Source organism: Parus major, chromosome 5 (assembly GCF_001522545.3).
Source record: "Parus major isolate Abel chromosome 5, Parus_major1.1, whole genome shotgun sequence".
Lineage (NCBI taxonomy): Eukaryota > Metazoa > Chordata > Aves > Passeriformes > Paridae > Parus > Parus major.
This window is the reverse complement of record NC_031774.1, coordinates 21293000-21311299: the sequence shown is the minus strand read 5'-3', so window position 1 is coordinate 21311299 and position 18300 is coordinate 21293000. Positions and strand designations below refer to the sequence as shown.

At 39.7% G+C, this 18300-nt stretch overlaps 2 protein-coding genes across 3 annotated transcripts in view; both read right to left on the bottom strand.

Annotated features, from left to right (window-relative positions):
* The window catches only part of ALKBH3 (alkB homolog 3, alpha-ketoglutarate dependent dioxygenase), a 22914-nt gene extending 15227 nt beyond the window's left edge, over positions 1-7687 (bottom strand). For both annotated transcript variants that reach the window (XR_004497819.1, XM_015631568.3), the window contains exons 1-6: positions 7559-7687; positions 6169-6281; positions 4499-4533; positions 3581-3628; positions 1912-2015; positions 648-736 (exon numbers count right to left, since the gene is read on the bottom strand). Coding sequence is in view for 1 of the 2 variants with exons in the window: in XM_015631568.3 (XP_015487054.1) it covers positions 648-736; positions 1912-2015; positions 3581-3628; positions 4499-4533; positions 6169-6281; positions 7559-7628 (459 nt within the window). In the remaining variant the exon portion in view is untranslated. The remainder of the gene's footprint in view (positions 1-647; positions 737-1911; positions 2016-3580; positions 3629-4498; positions 4534-6168; positions 6282-7558) is intronic.
* Positions 7688-9168: 1481 nt separating this feature from the next.
* HSD17B12 (hydroxysteroid 17-beta dehydrogenase 12) overlaps positions 9169-18300 on the bottom strand; it is an 83056-nt gene continuing 73924 nt past the window's right edge. Inside the window, 3 exon segments of the mRNA XM_015631231.1 lie at positions 9169-10846; positions 10999-11148; positions 17632-17697. Of these exon segments, the coding sequence (XP_015486717.1) occupies positions 10742-10846; positions 10999-11148; positions 17632-17697 (321 nt within the window). The 3' untranslated portion in view covers positions 9169-10741.

Here is an 18300-nt window from a genome sequence, read left to right as displayed (position 1 = left end):
GGGAGCTCACGCCTGTGGCCCACCGGGGCCTGGGCCTCGGCACTTTCCAGCGCCGGAGGGACTGATAAGAACCTGAGCGAGTCGAGCTACACCACATGAAAAGGACTTTTCTTCCTAGACTTGCCATTCCATTGAAGAACAAGAGGTTTTATTATTTAATATTATTCAATTTTCTGTTAAATAAACAGCTTTTTCCACTTCTCTCCAAGAATTTTTTTCTTCCTTTCCCGGACCAGTTGGTGGGGAGGGGCATTTCCCTGGGGAAATCCCCATTTGGAATTTTCCTCCCTAATTTGCCCTAAGCTAGGACAGCAGTACAATCTCCCATGCAAAGACACTTGGAGTAAGTTACACAGAGCAATTCAGAGTTTTGCCCAAAGCTCCAGTGACTCAAAGTAAAACTTTAAACTCTAGAGTAGTGACTTCCTTTTGGCAATATTTGGCAACTAAATTACACTGCTCTCAGTCAACTCACTCAAAGTGCATTTCATAAAACTGACCACATTCCTGTAGAATCTGCTGCTGATCACAAATTAAATGCTAATAGATTCTCTAGATAATAGAGGATAGAGGGAATTTTTGTCTCTTGATGTCTGCAAAGGATTTCTTTGTAGACAGTAATAAAACACATGCAAACATATACATACATTTGGATTTGGCTGCATTGTTATCCTGGAATATGTGTAAGGAAGCTCCCCATACCAGGATGTTAGCCGTGGTTCCTCAAAAGATGCTTCTGAAAAAAAAACCAGGAAGACATTCTCAACTGACCTTATCAAAGGATTTGAAAATGGAAAGATGATGGAATTCTGCCAAGAAACTTCATCAAAAAGAGACTGTCCATTCACCTAAAGTTAAAAAGCAGCTCATTAAAATCCTCAGCTTTACAAAATGAACTCAAATGTAGGAATGAAATTATTCAAAATCAGGTGTGCATCTGCAGGAGGAATTACCTTGTCAAAATCTTGGAAACATATCCATTTTCTTACCCCTATATGCCAGACAGAGCAGGGACTGGATGAGTTAAAGCTAGCAAATGAAACTGAAATTTTATCTTGTTTTACATTCACCTGGTTCTGGTGCCCAGTATGCTGGCATAAGTTGCAAGATGAAGATGAATCCACTGGTAAGGTGAAGTAGAAAGGGCTGTAGCATCCTTGGGACATTACAGAAATAAAATGTGGCAAGGCTGGACACAATATTTTATCAAATATGTGTGTGCTCTGTGGTGTAACACAAACATCAGCTTAAAAATACTTCCAGCTTGTGAAAAGACTATCTTGGCAACAACTTCTCATGCTTGACAGGTAGCATTCTCCACTATACTGCCCCTTTACTGCCAGCCAAGAAATACACATGTTGAAGACATTTTCCAGCCCCATCTAGTAACTACTCTGATACATTATCAGTTCCTGACTGAAAGTGAAATTTAGCTGGAATAGGTGCCCCTTAGTGAACAAATCCAGAATAGCAGCCTCTTCTGTTGCACACTGGAACTAATAACTAAAGCCAAAGGAAGAGGAACATTCACTGCTGGGATTTTCAGTAAAAGAGGCAAAAAATATACCTCATGAAAGAAATCTCCAAGAACACATTATTTGCAGGAGATTGTATGATGGTGACCAGACTTAATCTTTAAAAATGAGTGAGAAAAAGAACAGGAGATGACAGAAGAGACAATACAGCTCCAAGATTTTTAAGAGGCATTTTTAATTTGGAAAGATCTCACTCAGCTGGCCATAGTAACATGTCATTAGAGATTGCAAAATAAGCTGCAGTAGTCTTCAGATAGGTACAGAAACTTAAAGAAGTGGTAATACTGAAAATTAAAACCAATTCTAAACAACATACAGATTCTGCTATGGAATTGACCTGTGAATGACCTGAAAAGGTGGTCTACACACTCCTTACCCTGTCTGATGTGAGTTCGCTGGCCCCAGGGTATGTCTTGCAGGAGTTGCTCAAACATCCAGTCTGCTTGTTCTGAGTCAATAAAGCCAGGAATCAAATGAATCCTAAGGATTAAAAAGAAAAATGGAAGGAATATATATTTCTATATCTGCTTTGGGAAAATATTTTCATTTGGAAATTGGAATTTGGATTCCCAAAGGAGTTAAAAGTGGCTGTAATGCATCATATCAAAAGTCAAAGCCCAGTATCACGTTCCTGACCCCAGCCAAAAGCAGGTGCAAAGAAAAGAACAGAAGGGCTCCTGTTGAGTCTTACCCTCACCAAATGTATGTCATTCCTTTTCAAAACTTCTAAAAATGTATGACAACCAACAACATACCATGAATTTCAGAATCAGTCATATGCTGTGAAAAATGACATCTTTCTGCTTGTTAACTTCACATCTGATAAATCAGATAGACCTGATTATGGTAATACAATCAACATTAAGTAAATAATTGCCCTTTTTTCACTGTCTCCACATCACTTAGAATTTGATATCCCTTTATCCCTACTGCCGTTCCTATTCTCTTTTTCAAAGCACAAAGGAAAGTATTTAGCATAAGGACAATATTTAATGTGCCCTATTTTTTCATTTCCTTATGTACATCTAATATATTGATTGGACTAGCAATCATCCAAGAATTACAGCTACTGTGGTGAGCTGCAGAGTAGGAATGCTGCTAACAACAGTTTACTCTCACAAGTATTCCACTCCCTAAAGATGTCACAGTAAGAGTATATAGTAAAGGTATTAAGAAAAAAGATTCAAATCTGATTATTAACTTTCCATCGGTGTATTACAAAAACAAACTCCAGAAAATGCAGCTGACTGTGTATATTGTCTCCTTCCAGCTGATCAAAGTTTTTACTTTTCAAAATGTTTTAAAAATTTATTTGCATATTTAGAAGAAACTGAGATAAAGGCACAAGAATAAAATAATACAATAATCAGATGAAATTAAATAAATGCACAAAAAATTACTATGTCCGTGGCATTTTTTGAATTTTCTATCAAATTCAAACAAAGAGGATTAATATTGATATTGCAGCTAAGTCAGCAAGGTAAAATATATTTTAGTTAGTAGGAATCATAGAATAAGTAGGTTTTCTTTTGAAGTGTCCTTAAGCTGAAATAATTAAGGCACAGCATATAAGCAGAAGGGACAATCCTGAGGTTACCACAATTGCCTAAAGTTAAATGCTTTAATAGATTTATTTAAAACAATTCCAATTTACAGCTACAAGTTTTGGGCCACTTTTAACTGTACAACACAGACATCCCACACTTGCTAACACAGGAATACTGATCCAAATCTGCAGCAGCAACTTACTGTGAATCATGACACTAATGGACACAGACCCTTGTCCTTACTCTGGAAAGAGAACCAGATGCAGTACACACCAGATATCAAGAGGTTTGTTTTTCTTCTCTTCAGTGCTGCTCAGAACCATCTCAGTCCCTGCTACCTGTCACTCAGAAGTATTTCCAGAAGTAATCTAAACAGATGACGCACAGGAAGTGCAGTGTGCAAATGCTGAAATCAAAACCCTCTGCAGAGACTGGACTTCAGAAAGCTGAGTATCACCACATCACTCTGCAAAAGCAAGTAATATTTCATCCACTTACCTAGAAATGCCAGTTGGTCCCTTGCTGAGCTCATACACACCAGGCTTGCTGAGGATGTAGAAAGGAAAGAGCCATCAGAAAGACAAACAAGAAATTATCTTAGACTGAGCAGCACAGACTGGAATTGCTGTAGGCCTGGACTAGATAAAGTTTTCTTTAAAAAAGAAAAGAAAGTTAGAAAAAAGAAGAAATAATGTCCTGGACATAAAGGTCAGAGTAAGGCAGCAAATGAGTTTGCATGTTCTTCCTGTCCCTCCTTTCACCAAAGAAAGACTCAGTACAGTTTTAGGGCTCTTAGAAAAAAATAAAAGAAGGACGTCACAGAGAACCTGAAGGAGACAACCATACATGACTGCACTCAGATCACTGTGTTTGCTTTTATAGGTACACTGAGAAAGAAAATTCTGCCAAGATAGCCAAACTGAACCAAGCTGGATTTTCAGTATCTAACTCCACCATAAACCATACTTTGTCACACTTCATGCCAAAGTTATCCTGGGAAGACCCCCATTTCAACACAAAGGGTAAATGACATAGAGATACCCAGCTTCAGTAGGAAACTTACTATCAACTACAACTCTGAGCCCTGAAAGGTGCCATACCAACTATATTTCTGGTATATTCCAGAGTAAGTAATTTCCAGCATAGTTTCCAGCATAGTTTACACTGGGATTGTCCCAGGAAAATGCACAGTGCTAACCAAAGAAGACGTACTGGCAATTGTGCTGAACCAGAATGTCCAGCTGAGCATGATTACTGGCTTCCCAGCCATACCAAAGGCATAAAAACCAGTTAATCGACTTGGGCTCTCCTGGTAATACACTCAGCTCATGATAAAAGGGTTAAAAGTCCACAATTTCTACTCTTACCGACCATGATGACAGAAAAAGCACACAGAGAAACCAGTAGGGTACTCACTCTATCACACCTGCCTCAGGAACCCTGCGCTCCACCTGAAAGGGAACAAGACAGTACACAGTGAATCTTAAAATATCTGGTGCTCTCCAGCCAAACAGAACTCACAGTCATCTCTAGTGATTCTGTGTAGCCACACACTGATAAGCCAGTGAGAAAAACACACCTCAGGGAAAGAGGGAAATAGCAGAAAACAGTAGTAGAGAAAAAACTCAGCCACTCCCTCCTCGTCCCAGAAACTCTCAAATGCAGTATCCATTGCAGGCTGGTTTTTAGCCATCAAGTGCCCCCTAAAGGACACTGATTTCTAAATTATTTTGATTATCACAATACTTGCTATTTATCAACTGCAATCAAGAAAATGCTTATTATATTTACAAAAATATCCTTATGTAAGGAAAAATTCAGAGCAACCCTAAGAAGCATGAACAAACTGCATGCCTCAGTCAAATGGGCAAAACACAAAAGATCAGACATAGCAGGAGCTTACACTGTAAAGCTGTCTGCACAGCTGAGACAGCTGTATTTTGTTAAAAAACAGAGTAATTTAATCCAGCCTTGGCTATCATTCTGGTTGTATCAGGGATTTATGCTTCTCTTCTCTGAGCTCAGTGGAGTTCTGATTTGCAAGGAGCTACTGCATTGAGCCAACAAGAGGATCAAAACACAGTACCATAGAGATAGCAGGTCTCTGCCACAGGGGAAAGAGAATTTTCCCAGGCTGTCTTCAATGCTTCTGAGCCAAGATGACAGCCTTTCAAATAAGTCTAACTTAGAAAGAAGTGCTCACGATTATTTTTTCCCCAAGCAAAGAAGTGCTCTGTATAGAGCACAATATCCTTCATCAGCTGACAGTGATAGAAAAAGATTTTAAAATCATAGAAAATTCAGGGAGTTAGAAACAAAGTTAGGCTTGGCAAGCCCTGGGAAAAGTGTTAAAGGTAGGCCCTGAGAAATGTTAGGAATTGTGCTTGCTAAGATCATGTGAAACTGCACCTGTGTAGTCAGTATATGATAAATGATGGAATTGTTAGATATGATTAGATATAAATATTGTTTAAAGAATCATGAGAAACTATGTTAGGGGTTTGAGGGGAACCATGAGAAATCCATGCTTGATGAAATCAATGTATACAATAGAACAATATAAGTTCAATAATTAATATGTAAGTTATATAACGATAGAGTATAAAATATGTTCAGCTCAAAACCAAGTCGGGTCAGATTTGGGTATGTGTACTCCTGACACCCAGAGCTCTTAATAAAGCACCTTCATATAATCATTCCTTGATTATGTGTGTTCCTGAACGCTAACAACAGGACATAAAGTATATAAAACAAATCCCATGCTCTTCCCCTGTAACAAGTTAAGACAGATAACCCATCTGAGAAAAACAAGAAGAGCTCAAACCATGCTTAGACATTGCACACTGAATATTTAGTAGAACATACTCTTTTAGCTCTCTAAAAACAAAGTAGTTATGAGCAGGCTAAACAGAGGGACCATGAACTTTCTGTTTGCCATATATGCAAAACAATTCCCAACTCTGCTTAGTAAAAGCTCAAAGTTCAGCTCAGCTTTTAAACAATGGACTATATCCTCAAACAATTTTCACCTATCATTTGAAGCTTAATAACAGATGAGATTTTGCTATTTACCCTGTAATTTTTACCTCTGATGGCTTTTCAAAGACAAACTGCTTTTGAATGTGAGGCTGATCTTTCTGTCTCCATGCAGGTCTGGCACCTGCAAGGGCAACGCTGCTGGCCACAGGTACCTTAGACGCTAAAATAAAGAGAGAAAGAAGAAAAGATCCTTCAATTCAATTGAATATCACGATACTAAAAACATAGCTAGGAAAAACATATGGAATCATTCCTTGGAGTATTCTCCTATGATTGGCAGAGATTTCAGGAAATTGCCAAACCTAAAAGTTAAAACTGCACAGGAACTGATTTATATACATATATTTGTTATACATAGACAAAGAGAACTGAAAACATTCTTTTATCAGAAAGGATGACACCTATAACTTCTCAATTCTACAACAAACACCTATCACACACCAGCAGAAATTGCTCCATGCAGCTAAACTGCTTCCTTCTGTATTACTTTTTTTAGGGGGAAAAAAAAAAAGGAAAGAGGAAAAAATACTTTTATTAAAACAGGATTTTTAAACCAGGGAGAAAGCGGAAGAGCAACTTCAGTACACCACTTCAGGTGTTTTATTTACACATGCAAACAGGCCTTAAAATGGGCCTGAAACACAAAATCTTCACTCAGCATAATTCAAACAATGGGGAAATTTTTATTTCTTTAATCCACTCATGAATAGGAGCAATGAAGTGCACCTGAGACACGGAATTTTGAGGCCACATGCACAAAAACAGTTGGCTATTCTTTTTCATGATTAAAAAAAATCAGCTTGCCTAGGATGCTCAGACTGCAGATATATGGTGAGTGGTGTAATCAGGTGAGTGGAACATGTTTTGAGCACGTTCACAAAAACAAAACAGTTCCCCCTGCAAGACTGGAAACCTTCAAAGTACTCCTCTGCCTCTGCACTCTTTGGTTTCAATGTTTGCTAAAACCCCTGTGCCGTTAACTCCATCCCTTTCCACTACTTCTCTTTATTTTACAATGTTTTCACCCTGAAAAGCAACACAAAGACACATAATGCGTTTTATGAATAAGAGACTGACAGTTCTTACACAAGTCAGCTCCACCAAACGCTACTCGTCTCACCCGAGCTGCCCAAAGACACGACCGACGCGCCCACCTCAACGTGCGCGTTAGCAACACATCCACACCCTGCGTTCTGCATCCAAAATCGCCGCACCTGTGGCACACGCCCAAACTTTACTTAAAAGCTGGGTTCGAACACCTGCAGTTCAGTCACCGACGGCAACGCGGCAAACTGGGCCAGCCCTGGGGCCGCGCAGGGCGGTCGGGAAGTGCAGCCGGAGACCGGCCCCGCCGCTCGCCCCGTCGCGCCCAGGACGGCAGCGGAGAAGTCGCGGCCGTCGGGAAGGAAGGGAAGGGCGGCTGTGGGCGCTCCTTACCTGCGGGCCGTCCCGCCGGGGCGCCGGCCCAGCCGCCCTGCACTCGGGCCCGCTGCCGCCTCTCCGCCATGCCCGGCCCGGCCCTGCCCAGGGCCCCAAGTCCCGCCTGGGCCCGGCCCTGCGGCCGCAGCTCCGCCCGGGCCGCGCGTGGGCCGTGCCTGGGCCCGGCCGTGAGGCCGCAGCTCCGCCCGCCGCGCACGCAGGGGCCGAGCTTCAATTAAAGGTGCCCTGTGTGCCTGGGCAGCCAGCGGCGCTCAACTCGCCTCCCAGCCCGCTTGTTCCATTCCAACAAGGGAGTCAAAATGCCAAAATTCCAGGCCTTGCATGGCGCCGGTAACAAAAAGAGTCTTGGAACCAGCAGAGGACGGGACCGATGCCACCAGAAACCCTCTCCTGTTTTCTGACAGGTGCCTAGGGTAGTCCCACACTACCTCTATCACCGAGGTGAACACATTCAAAATCAAAGTCGAGGTAATTTAGGTTAAAGTATAATTTAGATAAAAAATTAATTAGTGATTCCCTGCTGCAGCTTGGGAAATAGAAGACCTCAGAGAGCATGAGAGAGGAAACCCAACCTGCAGCCTGCCACCACATGAAGGGACATGGGGCTCTGAGAACCTCCTTACCTGCACACCCCTCCCTCTGTGCCAGATGGATGTGCATACCATTCTCTCTGCCATACCCTTCTGAACACCTTCAATAGTTAGAAAATTGTTACTTGGAAATATTTATTACTAGCTTAACAGTTCTAATAAAATTTGTATTCTGTTGATTTTATATATATATTTATATATATTCTATATTATATATAGAATATATATTCTATATATTTTATATACATATATATATATTATGTAAAATCATAGAATATCTTGAGTTGAAAGGGATCCACAAGGATCATCTTAAGTTCAACTCCTGGTCTTGCACAGGACAGCCCCAAAAATCCCATCATGTGCTTTTTGAGAGTGTTGGCCAAACAATTCCTGAACTCTGTCAGGCTTGGTACTATGACTGCTTCCCTGGGGAGCTTGTTCCAGTGCCCAAACATCCTCTGGGTGAAGAGTTTTTTTCGTAATATCCAACCCTAACCTCCCCTGGCTCAGCTTCATGCTGGTCCCTTGGTTCCTGTCACTGGTCACCACAAAGATCAGTGTCCACCACTCCGTTTCCCCTTGTGAGGAAGCTGTAGACCATGGTAAGGTCTCCTATCAGTTTCCTCCAGGTTCAGTAAACCAAGTCACCGCAACTGTTCTTCATAAGGCTGCTTCTCCAGGCCCTTCACTATCTCCATAGTCATCCTCTGGATGCTCTTCAGTAGCTTTATATCTTTCTTATATTGTGGTACTCAAAACTGCACATAAGATATTCAAGGTGAGGTCACCTCAGGGGCAGAGCAGAGCAGGAGTGTCACCTACCTCAACTGGCCAGAGATTATGTGCCTAAAGCACCCCAGATAGTGGGTGACAGCCAGGAAAAGAGATTAATATAAGCATTGTTTTCGGCATGTAAAAGTACAGCAATTTTCACTGTAATTACTCACAATAAAGGACAATCAGACACTTGAATGTACCTGCAAACATTTCTAGGAGAAAAAGTAATACATTAAAGACTTAAGAGTAATTTCCATTTTATTTGTTTTACAAAGTCAAAAACATACAGATTTTTATAGTCCAATGCTTTCACATCAGATCCAGAGGAAACCAAATCACGTGCTCTTAGAGAACTAATACCACCAACTTCACCATCCCTGTTCCAAAAAATTAAGAAAACTATGGGATAGGATCTGCATCTCAGATTTGATCAGCACCATTGCATCGGTATTCAGGTTTTTTCAATGTACAGAAATGTTAGCCCCAAATCATGTCTCAGTGCAACACATCTTACTTCAAAATCAGAGCTTGAAATTATTCTTTGAAGGACAGAAAAAACTTCCCCTCTTCAACCATAAGAAACAGTGGTATTTTCTTGCAATTTCATTTGCCTTGCTAGTCTTATACATTTTATGTTTATAAAAAGGAATGTTAGAGACCAAAATCTTTAATAAAGGGTAGGTAAATACAGACAACAGCAGTGCAGACTTCTCATGTACTCTATTCCCTGTGTCCAGGAGTTAGGTAACTTGAGCCTCATAGGAGCATTCCACTTTGGAACAGAACCATGAAACAAATCAGTTAATTTTAATTCAATTAAATTAAAACTGTTCTACTCATTAAGATATTTCCTGGTTCTCATTTTTAAAGCTGTCTAAATATTTAGGATTCATATTTCAAAGGACATTACCAGACAGACTGATACATAACTTCAAAAAGAATTTAACCACAGCTGCTAACGAGTAACTCATTTCAAGCTCTGCATTTAAAGTACCCATAATCTGTTACATAGCAACCAGCACATAACATGTAACTTGTGACATTTATCTACATTGTGTTATCACCACCTATTACAAAGAGTAGGCACTGAACTTTTAAAAATGTTATTACAAATCATGAAGATTACATATTACTGAAAAGTTAGAATCCATATTCAAAACCCAAGATTTTGAATGCCTTCTGCAGTGTTATTTTATGTATATATTTATAGATGAGTTATTACACTTAGTTTGGTTTTTGGCCCATTTTCTTCTAGTTCATAACCAAAAAATCACACTGGACCATGTAAGCAGGGGAGCACTCATGAGCTGGCTGATAGTGCAGAATCCTCGCAAGTATCCAAAACCTGAGCTTCAAGAGGTCAGTACTCAGGAAATAGTGCCAGATTACCTTTTTAAATAATTATGCTCCCTTTCCTCCCCTGCCCACCTGTCCAGGGATCTTTGAGAACTACTTTTTTTCTGCCCTTCACTCATGAGCACAATAACATACATGATGGACACTATATAACCAAGATGTTCCTCAACAGCGTGATGTCTGACCAAGTCCATGAAAATATTTTGTAAAGCACAATGCAATTTTAGTTCAAAGCACTTCCCCCCTCATAATATCTATAAACAAATAAAGCCTATTTTTCAATCAATATTAGAAGTCAACAGTCTTGTTTTATCTGTATCCTCAAAACAAGACTGTTCTCTTTGTTAGAAAGCACACCTACAACTGGAGATCTTTAAAACATTAGGTCTACTTGATGTTGCAGCATGGTATGGAATCTGCAGGAGTCCCAGGTTCCCAAGATGAAGTTGTTTCCCACTTACTTCTCCTTCATTTTTTTAAAATAACGAGCCCGTATTTGTTTGTTTTTTTTCATGATTAAGTTAATGGCAGTAGATGTAGGTAGAAGAGACATGAACCATCCCTAAAAAAGAAAAAAAAAAACAACAAAAAAACCCAATTAAATAAAAATTAGGAGGTGAGGTCTCAGCATTTTAAAACTTGTACTAATTACTGTCTTTTCCATATTAAACACAAAGGACATTTCAGATCCTTACATCTTCCAAGGTGACTTACCATGAGTGCATGAGGTAGGTACCCATTGGTCCGGGACTGCAGGCCCACCGTGCCCAAGGCAGCTCTGACATACGTTTCAGGACTTGGCTTATCAAAGGTTGGCTTGCGGATTTTGGACATTTTTGTTGCCACATAATATGGTAGAACACTCTGCACACAGGAAAACTCACGTTAAGCAGGAAATGCTTTTAAGATTAATTTACCAATCCATTAAAGAGCTAAAGTAACTGGAAATCAGATAATCTGTACACCGAACTCTAGCTTAAGCCAGCCTTATTTTCAGTTCTAAGATCACGATGGGATCCCAATGTAACATCAAAAACTTTTTACTTGGATAACCTGACATAGTTCAGTTGTCTCCTGACAGTCAACATCACCAGCTGAAAAAACACTCTTGCAAGCATATGGTTGAAAAGCCATTCTTATAATTTGCCTAATAAGTACAAAACTTCATTCCAGTTGTTTAATAGAAAATGCTGTACTGCTGCTTCTCTCAAACATCTCCAAATGTTTGCTTGGGAAGGAGGTGCAGAAACCAAGACAGAAGTTTTATAGTAAAAGCTCCTCGGTTTGGCACCTGTGCAAAGACAGGAGGAGGATGGAGAAAACAACATCCAGGGACTCAAAACACCGAGCTTGTAACTCCACAGCAGGCCTCAGAGGATGAAGGAGATTATCAGTACCAGAGTGGAAGGACAGAAGGAAGAATCAAGAAGCAGAGCATAGTTAATGAGCTTTTATAGCAATGTTAGGAAGCAAAACAGAAAAGTGATGCTGGGTCTCAGAACTGCAGTGGAGAAGCAAGAGGAAGAAACGTAGGTATATCTTGATGGAGAGATGTTGACAGCAGAAAGGCATGCCCATGGTAGGGCAAGATAGACCTGGAGGATCCAAAACCTCATTCCACTTATCCCAGTCTCATGCTGCTGGAGAAGGAAAGGGAAATGCACGTGTACTTGCACAGTAGGGAGCAACGCCCTTGGCTCATGGTCATGGTTCTGGCAATGCTTTCAACTTGTCCTCAATTTTTTCTTCTAAAAAAGTAATCAAAAAAGCACTGGTCAACAGTGCTTAAACTGATATTAAACATACCATATCTCAACATGCTTAGAGAGGCTGGAACTTTATCACCACTTCAACAAGGACCTCCTAAGACACTGTCAGTGGCTCTAGCAGGGATTCAATACATCCATCCACTACTGCTCATGTAGCGAGTGCTCCCACTGCTGTACCTTTACAGCAAGTACCTGAGAAGTGCGTGCCCACCTCTGCTACTAACTCATCTCCAAATTAGAACACCATCTCCAAAAACATTTGGGCAAAAAATATTTGGGCAAATTACAGTTTGTAATCCTGCTTCCCCATGTTAGTTTCTTAAAGAACAACCACACATGCCTGACATCAGAAACATCTGCTGCTGCTCTCAGCCGCACAGCAGGGAAAGGACCCCCTCAGTTCTCATGGAGCGTACATCCATGCCGTAGCTGTGCACATTTCAACAGAAATTTTACCACCACAATGGTCTGCTCATTCCTTCACCTGAGAACATGAAAACTGTGTCCTTCTGTCTATAAATAGGACTTTCAATAATATATTACGAGTCCACTTTCAAATGGGAAGGAAAAATGGAGACCTAAACTTCAGAAGTGAAAGCAGCTACCATTGCCTTTAAAGTCACCAAAAGCTACAAATACTCGGATAAGAAAGCTATTCATTCTGCTACCATAGCAGCATAGGTACCTCATTTCAGCTCCAGAACATGAACTGCATCTATTTTTCAGATCACTTTTCTAAGCTGGATCTTTAGTTTGTTGTTTTAAAAAGTTAAAATTTTAAGCTTCTTATTCACCGCCAAATTATATCTGCAGCACCCCCACCAAGAAAAGCACAATAGATATGATTTATTCTCTTTCTCTGCTCAGAAGACTTCAAAAGTGAACTGCATTACCCAGTTACACCACTGGACAGCATGAAGGGGCAAACAATTGTGCATGAGGATACTTGAAACAGCAAGCATATGGTAGCACTACTGGACTGATCCACAGACTTCAAGGCACACAGAAACATGGGATTATACTCCAACATTTTTCTTCTAGATGCACTCCAGAAAACAAAAAGACAGATACTTAATTTCAGATACATTATATTTACCATCTTTGTATTAACTGTACCTTATTTTAATAGATATCAAGAGACTTGCTGAATCTATTTAGTTTTCTCACCTTTTTCCTTCCCATAAGGAATTCAGAGATTCATGAACTATATCTAAAATAGGCATAACAGATTTTTTAAAAAAATTTAAAAATCCCTCCTTAAAGCCTTTCAGCATTTTACATTCAGACAAATATAACCCACACTACCTGGATAAATAACTCTCCTTGTTCAGGGAAAGCTTAGCCTGCCCTACAGTTTCAAAATATGCCTTAAAAGTAGCTTATGTCAGTACAATATGTCCTGCTCACTTAAAAAATTTGCTACTGCATATAGCTCTGATGCTTATTAAAATTGGCTCACACTCAAAATTGGGTTCTTGAATATTATTTAGATGTAAGAAGCCAGATCTCAAGTCCTGAATAGTCAAGTAAGTCCTCTGAAGTCAGAACAGCCTGTTTACACTATTTTATCACCTTTTTAACCTTACTTTAAAAAAAGTAAAAAGACCTGAACTCTTTGATGTTGACAAATAAGCTTCCTTCCCTTTCCAACAGATGAAAAATGAGATTGAGGAACATAAAAGGGAAATTGAAGAGTTACATCAACCAAAGTTGATCTGTATAGAAGACTAAAAAGTTTTGGAGGAAATAAGGTAATGCCATAAGACATCAGTTTGGTGACAGCACACTTTTGTGAATACCTGGCAATAGAGCTGGGCCTGTTCAGTGTTGTAAAAATGAAGCTGATGATGACATCCTACCTAAAATAATTTCAAAGGCAGTTATGAAGATAGGAGCCAAACTCTTCTTGGTAATGCCTGATCAAATGACAAGAGGGTCAACTGTCAATTTTGGCAACAGACTGTCAGACTGGACATTAGGGAGAAAGCCTTTTTACTAGGAGAGCAATGTAAAATTCAAATAGAGTGTCCAGAGAGCTCACAGCACCCCTGCTCTTAATGGTTTCCAAGATTTGGCTGGATAAAGCCACAATTAGCCCATGTCCTAGTGCCAGCAGCATTCCCACTGCTAATTGCTAGGCAATCCAACTGCTGGGAGAGCAGAAGGTTAGGGTAGAAAATTTTCTGGTAATCTTTTTAAATGGACATTTTCATGAATTTGTGGTCTGGTATTTTATGTAGTAAATAAAACAGATAGTGCAAGTTTCTACTGCTATACTGTTGTTACACATAGTAATGAAGTATAAAGGGACAATGCCAATAACTAACTGAAGTTTAAAAAGAGTAAAAGAAAGGGTCAAAGAACCAAGCAGTAATTCTAAACATATTAAAAGAGCAAAGATTTCATAAGAGTCTGCAGAAATCTGCCAAGGAGAGATCTTTCTGGAAGTCTTGAGTAAAGTCATTGTCATCTTCTTCCTTATTTCTTTTCTCTTGCCTCTTTTCCCCATGTAAACACATACAAGGTTTTAACCTATGCTGTTATTGTGCTGCTTCTGAAAAAATAAGCAGACATGTCAGCCAGAAGAGTATATTTTTAATCCAAAGATGGGTATGCTTCAATAAAAGCAGTATCAAAGCTAAGCTTCCACAGATGGTAATCCACTTGAGCAAGACACATACTTGAGGGGCTGATAGGAAGAAACTGCTAAAATCCCACCAGCACTTTGTTTCTGCTTTTCACACAGCAGTGCTCTGCAGGTATTTCACAGCAAAAGTTAACTGGTTTCAATGATGATGATCTAGCTGGAAGGGCAAATATGAAATTAGAAGTATTATGCTTCTGAAGGTCACAGAGATGCACTTCAAAAAAAAATCTAAGAGGGATGCAATCTTCCTTAGGGATCGAAGGAGACAGGTCAGCTAGTCTTCACAGGAAGGTACTTGTAATATTCATTACTGGCTTATAGTGATTTAGGCTGAAATAAGAGGACAAGGACATGGACTGCAACAAAATTAGCATAACAAATTGAAGCTGTGACAGTTATTCAAAATCAGACCCACATAACTCAATGGCAATTCACTATCTACATTTAAGGGATAAAAAGCAGTGCTCTGCTGTCAGAAATTCAGCATCCTAAACCAACACCAGAGTCACAAAAAGACAGTTTACCACAACCTGTAAAGGTTTGTACAGGAAAACAGAACTGTAGATACAGAAAGTTACATTTAATTCTTTATTTTCTTTGTTTATAATCCTAAAAATGTAAGACACCAAAAACCCTTTTCCTAGCTTTTCTATACCCAAAAGCTAGAAAACCTTTCCTATCCTACATACATTCATACTGGTCTTAATGCCTTTAGCCAAGCATGAGTCACTGGGTTATTTACCTTGTCAGTCTCAACAGGTACTCCATAGTCACATACGAACAGTTCTTGCACCTCCTTCTTACTCCTCTCAAACTGCTAAGAGTACTACTTAGACAAAATCTGGGGAGAGGGAGAAAGCTGCACATAGAAACAACACATCTCAAAGACACAACACTTCTTTCTCCTGCAAGCATCTGTCCCTAAGCACCCTCGCACTAAAGTGACTTAAGAGCAGCTTTGCCTAAGAAAACACCAGAAAACAGAGGTTAGATGTAGTACCACAACACAGGCCCCAAAAGATTCACACTGTCTTTATGGTCAGTGAAGCTGTGTATTGAAGGGGCCTGTGGCTCACTTTGTAGACAGACTTCAGCAGAAAGGAAGTCTACCCAGAAGACTTGATATTATTGATGTAAGAAAGGGCAATAGTCTACCAGCTCCTTGAGTCTCATTTTGAGACACTGATCACAGACAGAGAGGGCCACATTGCACACAGATGAATATAGATGAAGAATAACTGTCTGTAGTGGAGCTAAATCTGCTAGTAATACAATTTGAAAGACACTGAGGAAGTAGAAGTAATCAAGAAGGGTAGAAGTGAAGAGAAAGCTGTAAGGAACTTGCCACGTGGTAAACATTGACCCATTGCAGGACACTTTGGAGCTAAAGCTCTGTGAGGAGAGAAAATAACAAGGAGACATGAAACACTGAAAGTTACTCCAGCTCAATCCACTTCAAGAACTGAGAGCTCACAAAATGACCCCTGCATGCTGAACCTGTTCAGAATGCTACCTTTTTATGCATCCTTCATAGCTGCACATTGGTTTAACTGTACAACCCAGAGAGCTAGGGCACAGAATCAAGCACCCAGGGGAGAAGTCAAGGTTTTGGAGCTGTACTCCCAAGTTATGTTACCAGTGTAAAACTAAAGTCAAGCAGTTGGAATGCTTTCAAGGTCCACCTTCACTAGCTTCCTCTCCACTGCCAACAGATCCCAAAAACATACAGCACCCCTTCATATATTTAATATAAAGTTTACGTTTACAGAAGGTTCCCATTAAAAGGTTGGTGACTGCATGGGAATAGCTCACCCAACAACTGTCTTTTCTTGCAATGCAATCCATTCTCAGGAAATGTGACAGGACATTTTCTGATGAGAAGTTCTTGTTTTGCTGAATATATTTAAAAGGAAAAAATAATCTAGCACACCAAAAAGGTAACATAGCCTTAATCTGGTAACAACTTCCCTATAGTATTAGCCAGTAATAAGAGCTCTGCTCTTTTGTATGGTGATTACACATTTAAAGCAGGCAACTTTGTGCCTTACCTTTCATAAAGCCTTTGAAGTTCAAATGGCTTTGAGAATTACCCCACAGAACAGAGGAATGAGAGGCATGGACATAGTTAATCCTGTTTGTAAGATCCCTAACTGAACTTCAAAAAGAGATACCATTGTCTTCACAGTACAGGTAAGATGTCATACCACCTTTATTAAACTGATTCTTGCTGTGGAGAGGTTTAATAGCAATGGAAGGTTCACTGTGACCAAATCTGGAAATGCCAACTTTGGAAGCAAACACTAAGTATGTGAGAACTGATATTAAAGCAAAATCCTATAAAACTATGAGAAACTGGTTTGGTTTGCTTTTGTGTCACACTAAAAATAATTAAAATCAAGGAAGGTAAACAAATGGGGAGGGGGCAAGGAGGGGTATGAAGCAACACTCCTTAGCAATACAGAAAATTAAATCAGTCAGTTACACATGAAGGATCTTTGAGGCTTTGTTCCTTCTTCAACTATGATTAGTTTAGCAGTTGATTCACTGACAATGCATGGGTTCTATTATTCCAGTCCTTTGAGCTGTTACCTGTGGAATGCCTGCACAAACACATTCCACAGTGTATTCCAGTAGATGAAGCTTCATAAAGATGTATTCCACAGCACTAAGCAGAGCTTTATGGAATATTTTATCTATAAAGGTTCAATTAGCACCACCAGCTAAAACCACACAAAACCAAACCATGTCTTTTGTTGCTTCAAGACCCATGGTTTCAGAGTAATTTAAGAAAGCTGCTAATGGGATCAAAGGAAATCCTTATCCTTAATCTGTGTCACACACTCATGAATAAGAGAATATGCTGATTCCTTTTTGTTGCCAAGACACCAATGTTGCTGTGGTAACCACACTTACAGGAAACAAACTACTCACCTGCACAATGATGCCCTTGCTCTTGTATTCTGCGTGAAGGCCTCGGGAGAAGTAATCCACAAAAGCCTGGAGAGAGAAGAAGGGAAACATGCAGCATGATACACGTTACAATGGAAACTCTAGTTTAACAGTTTTGTGTGAGGGTATTTGAATTACAATTTGGAGTTCCTGTTTTCAAAGTGAAAACCTGAGGTTTTCAATGAAATTGTGCAAACAAGAGCAATGCTATTCAAATAGAAACTCTATGCTTATGAAGTATTTTTACAGAAGCAAGGCTCAATCTAAACAAATAACCCCCTTTTTAATATAGAAGGAAAAGGGACTAGATTTGTTAAACAAAGCCTAGTTAAAAGAGGAAAAAACGACTTTATGTTCACATTGTTCACTACTTATGTCATCTTCTTAGATATTTTTAAGACTGGTTTAATTGGGTTCCTCTTGTGCATGGTTTTTAGAACATAGTGTTTAAACACTTAGTCTTCTGCCTTTACAGTTCTAAAAAATGCCACCCTATGGTGACACTTCTTCCTAATCCTCAAGTCCACCTCCACAGATCCTCTTCCAAACTTCTGGAAGTTTCAGAAATTGCAAGACTGAAAGTTCAAAGAAAGAAGTTAAAGGGCTTAAAAGGTGGATGTTAGCACCTGCCTTCAAGATGCTCTCAAAGAT